This window comes from Gekko japonicus, unplaced genomic scaffold, assembly GCF_001447785.1.
Source record: "Gekko japonicus isolate JY-2015 unplaced genomic scaffold, Gekko_japonicus_V1.1 scaffold405, whole genome shotgun sequence".
NCBI lineage: Eukaryota > Metazoa > Chordata > Lepidosauria > Squamata > Gekkonidae > Gekko > Gekko japonicus.
In genome coordinates this window covers 565,532-585,209 of record NW_015175982.1, presented here as the reverse complement: position 1 = coordinate 585,209, position 19,678 = coordinate 565,532, and the positions used below count along the sequence as shown (strand labels likewise).

Below are 19,678 nucleotides of genomic sequence, written 5' to 3'. Positions count from 1 at the left end.
GTGAGAGAGAGAGAGAGAGAGAGAGAGGAGGAGGAGGAGGAGATTGGATTTATACCCCGCCCTTCACTACCCAAAGGAGTCTCAGAGCGGCTTACAAACTCCTTTCCCTTCCCCTCCCCCCAACAGACACCCTGTGAGGTAGGTGGGGCTGAGAGAGCTCTGACAGAAACTGCTTTTTCAAGGACAGCTCTTATCAGAACTATGGCTTGCCCAAGGTCATCCAGCAGGTGCAAGTGGAGGAGTGGGGAATCAAGCCCGGTTCTCCCAGATTAGAGACCGTACACTTAACCACTACACCAAACAGAGGGAGGGAGGGGGAGGAATAGACCCAGAGAGAACACGCCAGGGGGGAGGTCCCATGGCACTTGGAGAAATCCCCCTTTTCATTTCTAACAGATTGGGGGGGGACCTAACAGCACAGCTTGCATTCCTTATAAGTAAAAGGAAGCAAGAGTACAGCATCACCTTAATGACTAACAAAATTTGTGGCAGGGCATGAGCTTTCATGAATCACTGCTCACTTCCCCAGATACAGCTGGAATGTGAGTCCACCTGTCCTCATATCTTGGAGAACAAAGTGATTCCAGATGCAAAATGACAATAGTTCAGTAGCACCTTTAAAGACTAACAAAATTGTGGTAGGGTATGTGCTTTCGTGAGTCATTGCTCATTTCTTCAGACTTATTTCCATTTATTCTTTGTATCCTCCTGGACTGAATCCTCCTGTACCAAATTGAAACCTACATTTCCTGTCTCATTACCAATGCTGATAGCTCCATGCCTCTGTATATCACACCAATGCTGATATCTTCAACCATCTGCATATCACACCTAATCCAATCACACCTGCTATTGCCATTCGGCATCTGAAATCATCTTTATAAAGTTTATATCTCTGGTACCTTGAGTTACATTTTATGGCACACGTGGCCCGGCCTGACAAAGTGCCATTTATGTCAGATTTGGCCCTCGTAACAAATGAGTTCGACACCTCTGCTGTAGAACCAGGGAACAGTCATGGCTGAGTAGAGCACCAGCTTTGCATGAAGGTCCCAGGTTAAATCCCTGCCATCTCCAGTTAAAAAAAGCACCAGGCAGGCTTCCGGTCTGGCTCCCGCGAAAGGCGGACGCATCCTTGGGTCGCTCCCGAGGGGCGTCTCGCCCGCCCGCGGTGGAGGAGGGAATCCGCGCGAGCGGAGACCCGAACGAGCCCCTCAGGATGTGAGGAGCTCGGATCCGGGGCGCTTTAGGGCGCTCGAGGGGGGAGTCTCGCTCTCAGCCGAGAGGTTGGAGACGAGGCGCCCGCCATGCCCTGCCCCTTTGGACCTTGCTGCGTGAGCGATCCCGTTTTACGGGGTTTAGCGGAGCCACCAGACGTCACCGAGTGATAAAGCGATCATCCGAAAAAGTTGAAAAAGAAAAGATCGGCCTAACTGTGAGTTGTCAAAATGCAAAGAAAAAGATCTAAAACCGCTTCCCCCCCACCCAGCGAAAAAGGCGAGGAGGTTAACCCTCTAACTGCATAAGCGAAAAAGAAAAGGAGGGGGGGAATGGACTGAGCGAACAGTGATGTTTTCCCTTGATGTATTTGAAATAAAGCGAGAGAAAGTTTTGTCTCTCTGGAGCACAATTTAAGAACTTTCTAAAAGTAAACAAAAAAGAAAAGATGTCGGAGCTGGGCAAAAACGAGCGGAGAGAAGGGAGGGACTTCCGTCTGGGCGTTTGCTTGTGTGTGAGAGCCGGCTGTTTAGTGTTTTGGACTGTTTATGGTTGTGAATCCGATGGGAGTTTTGTAAAATGGAAAAGTTTGAACTGTGACAGCGAGGAGTGCCTGGCAAGCGCTTATATACGTCCAGTTTCGAGGAGGACCCAATAGAGAGTTTGGGAGCGGAAATAAAAGCGAAATTAAATTAATACCATTCTCAAAGCTGGGGACCTCCAGTAATGGCATGAAAGGAAGAGGATTTATAGTGCATGAACTGAGAGTATTAACAACAACCCGAAGGAGGATCTAACAAGCCGGAAGGAGAAGACAACAGAGGAAGCTCCTCCACGTCAGCGATAGTAAAAGTACCCAGCACGCAAAGAAGCGGTTCTGAATGTGCACAGAAGAGATTTTTTTTTATTAACAGAAATTCAAAGGAACATTACTAACATACTAACAGAGAACTACATGTGACCAGACTAAGAAAAGAAGTTTGACAACACACAGAAGAAGCCCAAGAAGATTAATTGGACATTACTAACAGTTTAATTTACCAGTTTATATATCACTCAGCTTTCTCTTTCTCCCGCTGTCTACCCTTCCCTTTTTTTTCTTTTGAGCGAAATACCTCCCCTTTTTAGGGGAGCTAATAAAATTTTTAAAAAAAAAAAAAAAAAAGCACCAGGCAGTAGGTGATATGAACGACCTCTGCTTGAGACCTGGACAGGCACTGCCAGCCAGAGCATACAAGACAGACCTTCAGAGACCAATGGTCTCACTCAGTTTAAGACAGCTTCATGTGCATGTGTATTCATACTTTCAGGCTTGTGAATCAAATGGCAGTCACATGCAAATATGTGACATGCCAGCCATAAACTGAAGTGATTCAGGGTAGAATTTTACAGAAATGGTCTCAATGATAATTTTAATGAGGAAACCTCAAGCCTAAAAACCAACTGGGTAAGACTGGCAGCTGCCCATTCATGCATATTCTCTGTGATGGCTCCACATTCCACCTTGTGAAACAGCCTACATGAGGAGAACAGGAAGGCCTTGTCATTTCTATTATTTTTTTCATTTTTTTCTGGGATACCGCTTTGGGCTCTGCACCTTCTGGTATACACTGTTCTTTCAAGGAACCTCATGAGGGTCAACACATTTTAAGAACATACCCCAATTTCTAATTTAGACAATTCTAACACTTGTATCTGACGAAGGGAGCTTTGACTCTTGAAAGCTTATACCTTGAAACTCTTGTTCGTCTCTAAGGTGCCACTGGACTTGAATGTAACTGTTCTACTGCAGACCAACAGGGCTACCAACTGAAACACTTTCTGAGGGACTTTGAAATGGGTTTATCAGACATAAATGGACTTCTTGTGGTGAACAGTCAACCTCAAGTTGCTGTGATGGTCCAACCATTTAGGTATTACTAACACAAGGGACGGTTATGAAGTTTTTGACAGGAATTGCATCATAATTCCCTAAAACGAACAACTCAGCTCATACCCTTTGATGGGTCTCACCTGCATCATGTGAAGCCAAAGCCCTCAGCATCTTGCCAGCACTGTGGCGGATTTGCTTCTCCTCGTTACACAGCATCTTCATCAGCAGATCCAGGGCACCTGACTCCTTAAAGACACCTGTCAGTGAGCCGATACTGGCATAGGCACTGAGCACATGGATGGTATTGAGGATGGAGGGCTGAGAGACTGTGGTGCTGGCCATCTGCTCAGTAGCCCGTTGCACCAGGTTCCTGACATCAGCCTTCATCTCCAAAAATGAGGCCTCATCCAGTGGGACATCAGGAGGGAATGATGCCTTCCCCTCCTGCTGCTCTTTGCTCTTCCTAGTACCCAGCAGTGTGGGACAGTTTGCATATGCATCATCTGCTGACATCCACATCAGGACGTTCTCTGTTTTGCTCTCTGCAGGAGAGGCACCAGTACTGCTTCCTGTACCATTCTCCAAGCTGAGGACATGCCAGCGAATCAGGTATTCAGTATGTCCATTGTGACCACGGCGCTGCCGGATTAACTCCTCAGGATAGGCCTGCAGCTTGAGTTCGAGATGCACTAGCACACTGTCATTTTGTCTCTCACTTACCATGACAGGAGACACATCTGCTGGTGCAAAGAGAAGCCAAGTCAAGCCACTGCAATTACTTGGCCTCACAAAACTGTATGAACCCCAGAGAAGAAAATCCTCTGTGGCAAAATAAAGAAGTGTTGTTCTGGGACAGCTATTGTATGCAAATGTTATTGCAGGCAACACCCGACTTGGGAGAGGACACATTTGGAAAATGTGCTGGATCATCCTATCCATCCATATCAATCTGGGCTCTGAACCTTCCAGTATACACTGCCCATTCAAGAACCCCATAATGGTCAACATATTTTATGAATGTGCCCCGATTTATATCTAACAATGTTCACACCCGTAGTTTCTAGAAATATATCACTAGTCAGAACACTGTGCTCCAGAACAAGGCTATAAGAGAGCTCCAACAAGGTTCCCCAGCACAGGCACCATGGTGCCTGCCGACCCCTTTCCTGGTGCCCACCCAGTGTTTTTAGAAAGTGGGTGTGGTCAGGTGGGGCTTTTGCCGAGCATGGCTTCTGATCAGCCACTGGAGATCTGATTGGCTGTACAGATTTTTAAACATTTGCCACCACAGCACAAGTGCAACAGTACACTGTGTGACTGAAGGCAAGCAGTGCGTATACAAGAAAATATTTTAAACAACAAATTTGTTTTAAAAGGCACCATGTCAAACGGACCTTCTACCGGAAATGTTACTCTTAAGAGTTATCCATAATCTCATTCCCTGACATTTGTGGTTGGCTTTGCCTCTTGTGACAGCCATTTAATGGCTGGCTCTGCCTCCTGCAGCAGCCATTTTGTGGTTGCATCCATCACCCTGCGTCAGAGTTCCAAAAGTGCTTGCAAGGTCAAGAGGGTTAGTGACCCTTGAGCTACAGACTCTACCTTTCTGAAGCATATGGAAAATGCAGTACCATGCAAAACGCAGTTGTGAATGCCAAACAACCCAGCCACAGGTGATGACTGGCAAGACGCCAGGAAATGGCAACTGTTCTAACACACAGCAGAGTCTCTTGAAAACAACTACTGCCCAGATACAGGATGATGCTTCATGGAAATTTTTTATCTTGCCATAATTTACTGTTGCTCTTTCTGCCTGTTACTTGTTTTACCATTTATGAGCAGCCTATTTTGGGGTAAGAGTTTTTTTCTGCCCAACCAACAAGGCAAACGATGGTCATACTGATAATACAGATTGATCATCACTTGATAAGTATATACTACAAGCATCAAATTCAGCCTCAAAGCTAGAGTTTAATGCCACCGTAGCCTGAACCAGGTAGCCCAAAGGTCAAATCCAGACCCTTTAAGGGTGCCACATGGTCCAAAGTTGACAGCCTTATTTCCTGCCTTCCCAGAGCCAATACAAGGGAGTGGCAAAAAGTGTGGACTGTGAACTGAGTCAGTGTGGTGCAACGCAGGGGTTTTTGAACACTGTATATCAGCTCAGTTCTCCTGTGGTTCCAGCAGCAATTACAGGGGTCTTGTTCTCTTCCCATACCTGCAGCAGGGTTGGCTACAGATGGATAGGGAGGATCCATTCAACTTTAAGCAAGCTATCCTCCCCCCCCCCCCCGCAAAAAAATAAGGGGATAATAATACTGTGTGTGGCCCTAGTAAATGTAAAATGCAATTAATTGCACAATGTAAACCGCTCAAAGCCCTTAGGGGGTGAGCGGTATATAAACTGAAAGTTAAATAAAAATACTGAACTACATTCTAGGACAACTGTGAAACTGCATTGCTGGTCACTCAACCAGCATTATTGGTCATGTTTTGAGCATTCAAAAAAAGCCATATAAATGCTATACAAAAGTACTACACGCACATTTGCCTTTTGCCAGTTGGGACATTTTTAAGCTATAAAGGCTCTTTCAGTACTTATTATTATAAAATTAATAAATGACTGTGAGGCTACAAGCGTCGCCCCACAGACAAGCCTCCCAAAGTTGCAGGTCCTCCACCCAGCCTCCAACTGCAGCCCCCCCTACACAAACAAGGCCGGCAACCCAGGTGAAAGAGGCGGGATCTGTGGAAGGGGCGGGGCTCACGAGAGCCAGAGCAGTAATAAAGCGGAGGGATGGGGATGCCCTGCCTCTCCCACAGTGAGCAAAAGAGTGGGGCTGCCTTACCACGCCGCAAGCTCGAAGAATACGAAGAGCACGGAGCGTCGAAGAAGGCTCAGGCCTACCTTAGTTGCGGCTCAAAGGCCTGGAAAAAAAGAAAGAAAATCCCTCTGCAATGCCCCTTATTTATCTAGTCCAGCCATTGCTTCACTTCTTCCGTGTCTTCTGCGCATGCCCGTCGTAATGACGTAGTACAGGTCCCCACACAAGGCAAACCTCTGTTCGCGCCCCCCCCCCGCCCGTTCGCGGGAGATAAAAGGATGTCCCGCTGCTGGCCAGTTGCTGCATTTCTGTTTCCTCCAGGCTCTAACGGGAACGGCGCGGAGCCTCTTTTCCAACGTGGGGTGGGGTCTTCAGTTATTCTATCACAATAACTTATTTGTATAGTTGAACCTATGACCACTGTTCAGACGTCTGATTATTCATATTGCTTAGACCTGTGAAGTTCTGCCGTTCGTTGCTTCTGCATTTATCTACTGCTGCAAATTTAGTTTTTATTATTTTCTTATTTATGGCCTGCCTTTCTCCCTGAGACCCAAGGTGGATTACATAGGCAGTTCATATGTAAAAATTTTTTTTGTAATTTTCATAGCTACGTAGCATCAGATGTATATAGTCCAAGTGTTACTTAATATGAGCTTGTAACAAATAATTACTTTTAATAAGGGCACTTTTATAAAGGCAACAGGACTGGAGTCTATGCCACTGTGTATGTATGGTATGTATTATCTGTTCATTGTATATAATATCCTACTTTTACTGCATCAGTTTCTAGTTTTGTAATACTGTTTACTGCGGTGTCTGATATTATCTTCATTTCATTACGATCATATATCAGCAGTAACAGAACTGACAGCGTGTGGTTTGTTGCTTTCTTCCAAATTTCTGTAATCCTAGTCCTATTGCGTTTATTAGCTTCCTCATGCTATTGGCTGCATTGACTTACAATGTGTAATCAGCCTTGCATCTCAGTGAGAAAGATGGACTATAAAGATGGACTATACATTTTTAAAACCACCAGTGCAGTCCTTTTCAAAATATAGTCTCACAGTCCTGTTTTCTAAGTTCCCCCTCCTTTCATTCTTGTGCCCCTTTCTTACACAACCAGGGAAATGCTGATTGCCAATTTGGGGTCAGGCAGCAATTTTTCTCCAGGCCAGTTTGGCCAGTGATCCTGGAGGTTTTTTGCCATGTTCTGGGCATGGAGCAGGGGTCACTGGGTGTGTGTGGAGAGGGGGAGTATTTGTGAATTTCCTGCATTGTGCAGGGGTTGAACTGCAGTAAAAGTATGCAGTAAAAGTATGGAATGCAGTAAAATGCAGTAAAAGTATGGAAGCTGCCCTGAGCCCGCTTGCGGGGAGGGCGGGGTATAAGTTTGATAAATAAAATAAATAAATAAACTATATGACCCTGAAGGTCCCTTCCAGCTCTATGATTCATCCTTGCTCCAACTAAACCATCATCAACTATACAGTGAATAAATGTGTAAAAAAATTTGGTATGCAGTCATACATTCCCTGTACCTACGGATGCGGCTCTACAGTAAGATAATACAGTGGGGAAAGGAAGCAGATGCGAGGAATACACTTTCTTCTACAGCCTTCTCTCCCGTTCTGAAATGTCTTTCCTCCGCTGTTGCCTCATAAAGCATCCTTCTATTTCATCCTTTGGAGAGGCTACAATGGATGGAGTAAAAGGCAAAAGTAGCAGGAAACCTGACCCCATCTGATTCAAGCTTCTCTACGGTTCCAGGACATAATACACTGTCTGTTCCAAGACAGCTTACCCCCTTGTTCTGGGAGTTCTGAGCAAGTAAATTTTTCAACATTTCAGTATTTGTTAATAATTCCTGTTTCTCAGGTGGATGATTGAACCTAAGAGAGCAAGACGCTAAAGCCATACAGCAGGTGCAATTGAAATCTGAATCTGGATACTTTCCAACACGCTCTACCCTTGGATCATTCTTGTTCCACTTATCATGTTGACTAGATAACTTGTGCATGTTGTCTGTAGAGAAAGTAGATAAGCACATGCACATTGTACATCATTTTCTTTACACAAAGAGTGATTATTTGAGGCTGTGGGCGTTCCCCCTCTATTGGGCCTCCCCTTCAGCGGGTCAGATCTGTGTTACCATCTAGGAACCCCAATCTAAAATAGACCTCATCTGTTGAGGCTTTGATTAGAAACACAGGAATATAGTTGTATTTTATCTGATGTATTTTGTTTGTATATTATATTTAATGGAACCCGCCCTGAGCCTGCTATGCAGGGAGGGTGGGATACAAATCTAATAACATAAAATATGGAATCTGGGGCCAGAGGATGTAGTAATGGCCACTTGAATAGACAGCTTTAAAAGAGTACTAGATAGACCTCTATGAATCTATCAGTGGCTATTAGCCAAGGCTATTAGACTGAAGGGAACCTCCATGTTCACAGGCAGTCAACCTCTGAATCCAGGTGCCAGGAGGCAATATCAGGGGAAGGCCTTGGCTTCTAGCACTGGTGTTGGCCCTCTAGTGCAGGGGTGTCAAAACATGCAGCCAGGAGGCCTTATCCGGCTTCTATCAGGCCTGCACTGGAACTGGCTGTCTTCTGCTTCTTCTTCCAGTTCTGCTGCTTTTGCATCATCGTAGGTTTGCAGCTTACAGATACACACCTGAACAGCATACTCAAGATTGCAACAGCACAGACATTTTGATGCAATAATTCAGAGCAAGAGGTGTCAGTTATCAGATACTGTTAAATAAATAAAATATTGCAAGAGTACTAATGTTTTAAGCATGATTTTAAGTTTAAAAAACACGTTTGTGTCCTTTATAAAGTTTATGTCTCCGCTACTTGGAATTACATTTTATGACACACACTAGGAAGAATGCCCATTGTGGAACGGAAGACAACGGGGCGCTAGCCTGGCCGTGGGTGCGTGTCGCTGTCTCCATCTGCCCCCCCCCCCCATGGCGAAGCTGGCCGTCCTACCCCACATGGTCAAGGCTCCGGAGGTCCAAGGCACCTGGCCTTGCCCCTCCCCCCGGCACCCCCGCCCACTCGAGGTGCCGGCGGGGGAAGCCAGCCAGGCTCGCCCCTCTCCCTGCAATGGGTATGAGCTCGGCCGGGTGCAGGGCGCCGCCCACTTCCCGCCCCCCCCAACTCGGGAAAGCAGCCCGGATTCCCCCTTGCAGGGTCGAGGCCCCAGTGGGTCAAAATGCCTGGGTTGGCCGCTCCTGCCACCACCCCTGGCTGAGCGAGGCCCCATCGGGGCAAGCAGACCAGGCTCATCCGTCTCCCTGCAATGGGTAGCAGCTCAGGCGGGCGGCTGCGAGCCCGCGTCTCCTTCCCCAGCCCCCTGTCCTTCCTCCGCGCGCTCAAGGCCCCAGTGAGCCAAGCCGCCTGGCCTCGTCCATCCCTGCTACAGGGCGACGGGACAGGCTGGGCCTGGCTCCCTGGCCGGCCTCAGGTGTGGTGGCATGGCGCCATCTCCCCTCATCCGCAGACCGCACGGGAGGCGCGAGGGAACGGGCTGCTGCCGCCTCCCCGCTTGGCCACCCCCAGTGCCTTTCCAGGCGGCTGAGCAGAGCCAGCACATGTCGGCCTGGGCCGCCTCTTGGCTGGTGGTGCCTCCTGGCTGCCGCGGCTCAGCAGCAGTGGCATGGCCCCGTCTGGGGCCTGCAGGCCGAGTGAGGGTGTCTGGCCAGTGGAGCACCCGGGCCGGGCCACGGCTCGAAGGAAACTGAGGGCAAAAGGGTGGCCGCTGCCTCCGTGGGCGGGAGGACACCCACACAGGCAGCAGCACAGCGAATGGAGAGAGACACCCTGTGAGTGACACACCAGGGCACCAACCAATTCCGGAGCGTGTGGAATGTTCTAGAGAAGTGCCAGCACCATTCGGCTTTTATTTATAAGGGAGATGGCCCGGCCCAACAAGATCTCATTTATGTCAGATCCAGCCCTCATAACAAATGAGTTTGACACCCCTGCTCTAGTGGAACTGATTGGCCATTGTGTGAGAATAGTCACAAGGATGGGCACAGTAATAAGACCAGCAAAAAAGGGGGGGAATGGTAATAAGACCCCCCCTTTTTTCGCTGACCACTGTGTGAGTGAGACAGGATGCTGGACTAGATGGACCCACTGGTCTGATCCAGCAGGGTTATTGTTATGTTCTTAAAATGAGAAATCTCAGTAGTCAGCCATGCCTAGAAGTCTAGACCTCTCATCTGGAAATTCTGCTCCATAACCCCAAGTGCCCGGCAGCACTGCATATACAAGGAGACATGCTCACGGAGCTTGTCCATTGCTTATAACACTCTACTAGAGTATCCTACCAGCCAACCTAGTTGCCAATAATAATGCAACCTATTTATATAAAATTATTATATTGTTGCATTATACATTTACATATTTACTAAACATTTTCTTTTTAAAATCAGGGCAGCTTGTAATCAGTATACCAGGAAAAATATAAGAGGTCTTATACACAATGCCTCTTGATTTTTAAAACAGACAAAATAAAGGGAAGATAGATATACACAAATCATTTACAAATACCTTCTATGAGGCACTGTTCAGAAGAAGAGAAGAGATTGGATTTATACCCCGCCCTTCACTCGGAGTCTCAGAGGGCCTTACAAACGCCTTTCCCTTCCCCTCCCCACAACAGACATCCTGTGAGGTAGGTGGGGCTGAGAGAGTTCTTTCAAGGACAGCTCTGTCAGAACTATGGCTTGGCCAAGGCCATCCAGCCAGGTGCAAGTGGAGGAGTGGGGAATCAAACCCGGTTCTCCCAGATTAGAGTCCGTGCACTTAACCACTACACCAAACTGGCTCTCTGTACTACACCAGCATGCAGAAACAACTGATTACCTGAGACCACGATAATATGGACAGGATCCCAATGCCAGTGGTATTAAAGGAGTCCAGGAATCACACAGTAAGTATATCGTTGGGCAGGTACAGATCAGACAAAGGTAAGCATTCATCAGCACTGCAATTCTATGCAGAGCTAACCCTACTATTCCCTAACTGTGCATGACCTGATCTGAGTGGCCCAGGCTAGTCCACCTTGTCAGGTCTCAGAAGTCAAGCAAGGTTGGCCCTGGTTGGTACTTGGATGGGAGACCACCAAGGGAGTCCAAGGCCACTATGCAGAGGCAGACAATGGCAAGCCACCTCAGTTTGCCCCTTGCCTTGAAAACCCCATAAGGGGTTGGCTCAGACTTGATGGCACTTCACACACACACACACACCTCTGCATAGCACTCCTATTGAGTTTTCAAAGGCCATTCCAAAAATTTTTTCTCTCTCTAGTTGGATTCAGCCCTTGTACAAAGAACACACACTGGTTGTGTTGCCACTCCAATGAGGGTAGATTTTATTAGCGGTATCCTAGGATGCCACTGATCCAAGAGGAATGGCTGCCCCAAATCAACCACGGGTAGCTGCTGTTGGCAAGTTCACATAGCTCTTCATGGGCGGGAGTGGTCTGATCTTCCGCCCTGCCCAACCCCCTTTGCGGTGCCACAGGCCACTTCGTGGACGCTTTCCTAACCACCGGTTCCGTCCAGCTTTCCCAATGATCCGCTTGTTGTGGTCAATATTGGAAACGCGTCCCACTGTAGCCATGCAAGTCTCCAGCACCTATAAGGGTAAAAAAGGGTGATTAGAGCAGGGTGTATTGCTAGCTATAGTCTGTTCTGCTAATTATACTATAAAAGTAAAGGTAAAGGTTCCCTTGCTCGAAAGCCAGTCGAGTCCGACTCTAGGGTTGCGGTGCTCATCTGAGTTTCAAAGTCGACGAGCCAGCACTGTCCGAAGACATTTCCGTGGTCATGTGGCCAGCATGACTAAACACCAAGGCGCACGGAACGCTGTTTCCTTCCCACCAAAGTGGTCCCTATTTATCTACTTGCAATTTCTTGCTTTCGAACTGCTAGGTTGGCAGGAGCTGGAACTAGAGACGGGAGCTCACTCCGTCATGCGGCACCCGGGTCTCAAACTGCTGAACTACTGAACTTCCACAGCCTGCAGTTCAGCGTCTTAACCACTTGAGCCACCGCAGCTTCTACTATAATAGTAAGTTAGCATAATTCACACCCTTCCAAATGGCAACTATGTGCAGGCTGCAGACATCGCAATGCAGTAAGCAACAAATTCACCATTAATAGCTTCTCCATTAGGCATGAAAAGTCTAGGTCAGGAGGAGTCTTCCAATTGTCAGCCATTGTCTATATGGCACACAAAGACAGCCACTAAGTAAAGTGAACATATTCTTCATTAGTTCTGTGAAATCCACCCAATGCCAAAATATTATATTCCTGCATGTTACGGACAAAACAAATTTTGTGGAATACTGAAGAGCTGTATATCCCCACTTCACAAAAATACTTCCATCATATGTACAATACAAATACAAAGTATGAGCCAACTTATAGCCAGCTCAAACCCATTTTTTTAAACGAACAGAATCAGATACAGCCCATTCCAAACCTACAAACACTATGCAATGCTCAATCTCATGCTTCTGCACTGTGGGCTGAACATAAATAAACATAAGCAGCACAGTCCATACAGGAGCAACGTTTTGTAAAAAACTCCATTTTTAAATTGTACACTATACTTTTTTTAGGCTGCCTTTTCTTGCAGCTTTGTTTTAACACAAATGCCCTCCAGACAACCCATTCACGAGCCTAGAGGGTTCTCATGTAGGCATGCTCCCCCACAACAAAATCAGCTGCTGCCGTATGCCAGAAAGAGGCTTCAGTATGCTCTACACCCTACACACCCCTGGCTGAGGTTTCAAAGCATCTTCTATCATAACGGTGTACCTGCATTTGTCTCTTGGAGGGCAACTGTATTATGGCTGTTCCATTCACCTTCCTTAGTAGTACACCACAGGTTCCTGTAACCACATTGAAAGAGAACATCAGCTGGGTTTCTACATCTTTAATTCCAACTGCAGCCCAACTCACACTTACTGGTAGTGGCATGGGATATACTTCCTTCCTGCTTCTTCCCAAAGTAGTGCAGTTGACATTTCAATCCAGAAATTACACAGACAGAGGAAATCACTATGTTCTCTACTGGTCTATTGCTCAGCCTGTGAAATGGGCCTGCTCCACCACAATGCCACCCAGACGCCTGAAAGCCTTCCAGATTTGACCTATAGTTCAGTCAGGACCATCCTCTCTTTCTTCATTCCACTTTAAACACAGCACTACTTCATAGACAGGATCAGAAACAAACATCTCTTGTGTGACTAAAATGGGCTAGTTTCATCCACCCCTTACCAGGTTGAAACCTAAGTTTCACAGTTTTGATGCTTCTTGAGGCAATCGCCAAGAGAAAGAGTTTTAACCACTGCAGGCGTCAAGCTGTGTGTGCCAGCATCACACATAAAAAATGGGCTAGGCTATAGCCTATCAGGAACATTGTCCTTCAGAATACCACAGCACACCTTGCCGCTTGGCTCTCGCCCATAATCCAGCAGCTTTTACTTTCAAGTTAAAAGCCATAAGCAGAAAAAAGTTTGAGTCCAATGGCACTGGCACCTTTAAGACCAACAAAGTTTTATTCAAAGTGTAAGCTTTTGTGTGCAGAGCACACTTCTTCAGAGATGAGCATTAACTGTAAAATTGTAAAAAAAAGAGAGAGAGAAGTTCACCCCTAAATTATAAAAAAGAGGAGGGAAGTCTCCAATTGTTCTGGATTCTGACTATCTGCGCAGGTTTGCCCCCCAACAACCTGTTTCTGACCTCAGTCCAATACTGACCTGCTGCTCGAATGTATTGTGCTCCTTTTCCAGGGTGGCTCTCCAAGTTGTTGACCAGAGTTCCTACTGGCAGAGCCCCAACTGGATAGGCATCCCCCTCATTAGCCAAGACTGGAAAGACAAAGATCACACCACTGTGTTAACTCCCAACAAAGCAAAAGTACAGAAAGTCACAGCAGAACTAAATTAAGATCCTAACCGCATACCACTATCTTAGCTTGGGCAGAGTTGGTTGGTAAAAAGGGCTCATGTGTAACCACTTCCTCCCAGAGACTGCCTAGCTGGTCTTCATCCTCAAGTCTCAGAAGAAGGAGATTGAGTTGTCTAGCAGATCCTGCCTCTCCTGACTCTCCACAAGGTTTTAAAGGGAACAAGGCAATGCTCCGTTCATCCTTAAGTGTGATGACCACAGGCTCTGCTGGAGAGAAAAAATGTCAACTCTTTAGCTGAGAACCACCCCATAGGCTGTGCCATACTCAAATAGTCATCACCTCCACAACACCTGAGGAAATGGAAAAATCCATTCTATACCCAAGCTATTCGATGCCCTTCCCTTCTCAGTGGCAGACACAGCCTTTTTACCTGCCATCCTGCCTATGTGATTTGAAGTTTTGATGATGTCACCAGTCTGCATGTTTTCTGTTGCAACAATCCAGCGTTTCCGATTCTCTCCAGCCACCAGAGCTATGTCAGCTGATCTGCCATGGGCAACAAGAGAGCCCAATGAGAAATGGTCAGCTCATGCTGCAAGCATCACTCCCAGTTATAAAGAAGAAAAGTACAAACTGTGTGGTACAAATCCTCTGAGCCAGATCTGCGCCAGTTGGCATACCCCCCCCCCAGCAGTCTTTGAAAAAAATCTCACCACAGCTCACCTGCACGGATCATACCGGACCTGAATAACTTTCTCCTCAAAGGATTTAGGCTCTTCCCTTTCTTCAAGGTGCATCCTTCGGAAATCAATCATCCGGTAGCGCTGCTTATGTCCCCCTCCAATTCCATGCACACGGATACGACCTTGTAGTGGGCATAGTGCTTATTAGTTTTCTATTATGAAAGATACTAAAATCAAAGAACTATAACATAAATAACACCTACAAGGTTCTCTGACGACTACTGCCTAGCAAGGTCTGTTGTCAGTGCCCCCTTTGACTAGGGATCATTCTGCAATGGTCCAGGCTTTTTCAGTGGCTACACAAGGCTTGTAAAATGTCAGAGTTATTCTGGAAACTTTTTGTGGCAGCCTGAGCATGGGCAAAGGGGATGTCTTTGTAGCTGCACATAATTTTGGATATTAAATCCAATACTATATATATATATATATACACACACACACACACACACAGCATGAGTTGATTCAAAGACCTTAAAGAAATTGAGAATGCCAATCCCAGAGAAAAATTATTCCTGCATCTATAAGTGTGACCTGCACGGTCAGAAAGTTCTCACTACATGGCTACAAGCAAGCCCCCATTTGCTCAGTTTCAGTCCACCACCAGCTCTATGGGGATAACACCGGCCTTTCTTATACTGCTGTTGTAAGAATTGCTGTAGGTACAGGTCTCTCAACATTTGAAATGCACCATATATACTAGGTATTATAATTCTGTAGAACCTGTCTACTTTCAGGAGTTTGGCACCCACTATTTCATAAATCCGATTTTTGATTGAGAGGGGCCACAGATCAGTGACAGAGCACAGGCATTCTATGCAGAAAGTTCACAGGTTCAGTTCTTGACACTTTCAGCTGAAAAGGATCTCGAGCACCAAAGCCGGCTTGAGGCCTTGAAAGAGCTGCTGCCATTGTCCTGACCTGGATAGCCCAGGCAAGCCCAAGCTCATCAGAGCTCAGAAAGCTACGCAGGGCCGACCCTGGGAAGTACTTGGAAGGGAGACCTCCAGGGAATACCAGGGCTGGGATGCAGAGGCAGACACTAGCAAGCCACCTCTCTGAAACACATATACACACACAAATACACACATAAAAGAGCTCCTGCCATTCACTGGGCAAGGTAATACTGGGCAAGGAGGACTAATGGTGTGACTCAGTATAAAGCAACTTCATAAGAACAGATTTACAAACTGGGTTAATTACATGCCACTAAATCTGCAAGCCAGCTGTAGCTCTCTGGCCTTCCAGAGATATTTCAAGTTTATCTTCCAGGACGAACACACTGCTGCCTACATCCCTGCTAAATGATTTGCGATGAGGCCCACTTCTGCAACTTTTTTAAAAAGTACAAAATAAAAGGTAGTTGTGAAAAATAAGTATCGTGTATATTTTTCAAAATGCCCACTTACCCCCAACCTATTCCTCCAACAGATCCCAGAAAAAGACCTTTGCCTTCACAGCTTTAAAACTTCCAAAGGTTGTGTTTATTATCTTTCTTCCGTCATAGAACTCAAGGCCACTGATGGGGAGGTCTTCTATCTTACCAGTGGGTTGGATCTACTGAGCATTTCCACAGATCCCCCCCCCCTTCCACAGCAGGCCTCCAACTCCACCCATGTGCTATTCCCAGGGGTCCTCTGTCCCCCAGGAGCAGCACTGCAAATGACATTTTGGGCTGCTACAAGAGGGGGGCAAAAGAAGTCACACTCCACTGATGGAAATCTTTCACTAAAGATATTCAGTAAGATCCAAACCACGAACTAAACCCAGAGCTACTTTGCTGTTCCAAGATTGCCCTACAACCGTACCCAAGGTCCACTTTTGTAGCCTCATCACACCCAGCTTTTCCCAATACCTCATCTCTGTCCCATTTCACCCACCCTGGGACCTCACCCCTCCCATCACATATTGATGGGCTTGGAAATACAGAGAACTTCCTACTCTGAGACAAGGACACAAGATTTACTGGTCTCTCTGAACTGTCCTCATTTAGTACATTTTCTCTAATGTTCTGAGGCCACATAACTACAGACCTTTGGGAGCCACCGCTAAGAATACATACCTGTGTGATCTCGACCTCCTGTTTTTTTCATGCCAATGGGTCTTGTGGTGTACTTGATCCGACATTTCCACATCGGATCAGAAGTAGACAATACTGCAGATGTGCCAATTTCACGGTATGCATGGAATTGCCAAGCAAGACAGATGGGCTTGGGGGATATGCTTGTCTAGGATAAGGAAAAATTCCCATGTTTTACCACTCAGTGCCAGTTACTGCTCCAGCACTGCCAAAATTAGGAACACTCAGACCCTAGCAAACCACATATAATTATTATCTTTCATCCATTCCTTACTCAAACAAGAACATGTCTCTGGTTCGTTTCCGGAAAGTCTGAGACACACACTGGGAGAAAGAAGCCATTTTACCACAGATTAATGGTAAGCTGCCTTCTCTGGAGAACCCATCACAGGCAGCTGCTTAACTCTTAAAGGAAAGTTGCTGGGGCCAAAGCCTTCGCAGAAGTCACCGTCTCCAAGGTGACCTTTTTGTCTTCTAATTCCAGATTTGTGAAGGCTCAGTTTGGTTACGAGCATTCAGTTAAGGAAAGGCATTCTTGCTTATTATAGCTGCATGTGCCACTGGCCAAACAGATTTCAGAGCTGTGTCCTGGCAGACCCAAGCTTAATTTAAGCCACAAACAGCAGAAAAATAATCACATTTAGTTACAGGAGTCCACTGAGCTAAAATCCCCTAGTATATACAATACACGAGATACAACCACATCTGGAAAAAAGGAAGAGGATACGGCCAACAAAGGGATGACAGCTCCATACCTGTGAGACATGATGGCTTGAAGACAGCAGCAGGGACCCAAAACTCCGGATCAAGCTACTTACAGCCATTGCCGGTGATTTTTTCTCCCTGCTAAAAAGGGAGAGCACTGTATTGATTTACTCACAGAGACAGAAAAAATAAAATAAAAGGATACCGAGATACACCAGCATTGCTGGGGACAAGTGCCACCCATCTACGCAACCTGCAATGGCCACTGGTCCCTCCCCCAAAGGACCGATTAAATAATGGACAAATCAAGAGCTCTCTGGAGTGGGGTAGCTACCATCCCATTCTAGAGCATAATATTGGCATTAATGCAGGTCCTTGCTTTTTATAGGAACAGCTTGCGAGGGCACCTTTACATGCTAGATTTCTTACATAGAAAGTATTCCCATTTACTTACAGCATAAAACTCATGCGCAGGAAAACCATAATATGTAAAGTTGCCCTGACTCACAGATCTCTCATCCACGGGAAACAGTGGGAAGGCATCACTAAGACTACTGTCCTGTGCATTAATGGGAAGTTATTCTACAAGACAAGTAGCCCAAGCATCAAGGAAGAAGAACGTGGGAACAGCATAAGCATTTAATATTCTTCCCTTACTGCTGGGGGCTGAGGTATTCTTGATATAGGGACAGGTTTTGTGTGGTGCAGCTGCAAGCAAAGTGCAGCAGGAGGGGCTTCCACATGGCAGAATTTCCTGAATTTTCCCTTCCTCAATGCCCCCCCCCCGCTCCACCCCAGGGGTTTTCTTGTGGTTTCCCCCCCTTAATTTTCAATCTGCAATTGATGCATCATTATAGTGTTATAACATTGTAACTATCTACCAGGTTCTCTGAATTCCTAGTTTTCATTTATTTTCAAAAGTCTCTGCAAAAAAGGATCTAGAGACTTGCTTAAAAAAAAACAACACTGCACATTGGGAACTCTGAGAACCAGACAAATAGTTATGAAAACATAATATGTGAATTTCAGAATTTTTAAAAAAGTCCTCAGGGTGGTGGTGGCCACTGTGGTAGATTGAGGCAGGCAAAATGGTACAGATGTGGGCAGGACCGGGAAGATCCAGACTTTTCCAACCACATAGGTACCATTCCAGCTTTGCTGTGATCTTTCCCAAAACAGCACACCAAAGCAAGCTTGAGGGTCATACAAAATGATGAGGAAAACACAGGAAACGCATGGAAGCACCACAGTGCTGTTGACACATGAAGAAGAAAAATTCTCATCAGCACCTGAGCCAGAGCAAACAACCCATGTGTAAATGGATTCAGTATGCTAGATAAGTTACAGGAAAACTATTGAAGAAGAATGTCAAGGCATTATATCCATAACCACCAGTAAAGAGCCAGAATATATAGGAGCTTGATGAGGCTATAGCAGAAAACAGTATGGATCTCACCTGTGCTTTAAGAGACTTGATCCACAAACATCAACAAAGTAAGCTTTCCTTCCAGTTACCGCAACTAATCCTTTGCTACTACACAAGTCTCTGTGAGAGGGCCAACCTCTCAGTTACACAGGCTGGTTCTACAGCTGGCAAACCTTAGCCATGCCCTTCTGGCTCCAGAAGATCAACAGGGGGTGGGGGATGAAGATTTATAGAAACAATACTCTTTCACGCAGCACGATCCTTTCCGTGTTTATGCAGGAGTCCCAATGTATTCAACAGGGCTTGCTACCAAACAAATGTGCATGAAATAGCAGCCCTGAAATGCCAGAAACACCCCCTCCCCCAACCTAATTTGCTCCGGAGACAGTCCCAGTGAGCTCAGAGGGCCGTATTTCCGGGGGAGAGGAGCACCCCCCCCTGCAAACAAAACTTGAAGCCTCGTTTTTTTTCGTTAGCACGTATCTCGAGGGCTGCAGGGGGCCAGGCAGGAAAACGGAACCCTCCCTCACCCCCACGCCAAAGTTATTTCGCCGCGGATATTTTTCCCAAGTATCTCCACTCACCCTAAATAAAGCCCCACAATACCGTACCCATCATTCTCTTCTCCCGACTGAAGTCCACGAGGCATGCGCGTCAAACCCCGGGGAGGAGCATCGGAGGAAGCGGCAGTATATACAGACAGTTTGCATGGTTACTTTTGGTTTGCAGTATAGGTACAGTAGTCTCCAAAAGCAAAAACGGATTTAGCGCCGCTAGGTGCAGCAGCTTGAAAATTTTCTTGTGCCTGTCTCCCCCCGAACCGAAGCTAAGTCTCCCCCCTCCCCCCGAACCGAAGCTAAAAATCCAAAA

At 46.4% G+C, this 19,678-nt stretch overlaps 2 protein-coding genes across 4 annotated transcripts in view; both read right to left on the bottom strand.

The window, feature by feature from the left end:
* Nucleotides 1–6,005, bottom strand: part of LOC107123070 (cullin-9-like) — a 29,972-nt gene extending 23,967 nt beyond the window's left edge. Inside the window, 2 exon segments of the mRNA XM_015426243.1 lie at nt 3,232–3,828; nt 5,941–6,005. Of these exon segments, the coding sequence (XP_015281729.1) occupies nt 3,232–3,814 (583 nt within the window). The 5' untranslated portion in view covers nt 3,815–3,828; nt 5,941–6,005.
* A 5,279-nt stretch (nt 6,006–11,284) lies between these two features.
* On the bottom strand, nt 11,285–19,456 carry MRPL2 (mitochondrial ribosomal protein L2). 3 transcript variants are annotated; one of them, XM_015426254.1, is made up of 8 exons: nt 19,393–19,456; nt 17,433–17,523; nt 16,660–16,825; nt 14,581–14,722; nt 14,288–14,403; nt 13,706–13,816; nt 12,762–12,835; nt 11,285–11,574 (listed from the first exon to the last, which is right to left on the bottom strand). In XM_015426254.1, the coding sequence occupies exons 2-8, from the start codon at nt 17,499–17,501 to the stop codon at nt 11,362–11,364; spliced, it is 891 nt and encodes a 296-aa protein (XP_015281740.1). In that variant the 5' UTR covers nt 17,502–17,523; nt 19,393–19,456; the 3' UTR covers nt 11,285–11,361. The 3 variants fall into 3 exon arrangements, with proteins under 3 accessions (XP_015281740.1, XP_015281742.1, XP_015281741.1); XM_015426256.1 differs by having other exon boundaries at nt 19,420–19,444; XM_015426255.1 differs by lacking the exon at nt 19,393–19,456 and adding an exon at nt 18,839–18,970.
* Nucleotides 19,457–19,678: the final 222 nt, after the last annotated feature.

What these genes read in the sequence shown, in the direction of transcription:
- MRPL2 (XM_015426254.1), bottom strand. Translation starts at nt 17,501, where the DNA reads ATGGCTGTAAGTAGCTTGATCCGGAGTTTTGGGTCCCTGCTGCTGTCT. An exon ending in TCACATAGGCAGGATGGCAG is followed by an intron (nt 13,817 to 14,287) that starts GTAAAAAGGCTG and finishes TTGTCTTTCCAG; the next exon opens with TCTTGGCTAATGAGGGGGAT. An exon ending in CCTCCAAGAGACAAATGCAG is followed by an intron (nt 11,575 to 12,761) that starts GTACACCGTTAT and finishes TTACCCTTATAG; the next exon opens with GTGCTGGAGACTTGCATGGC.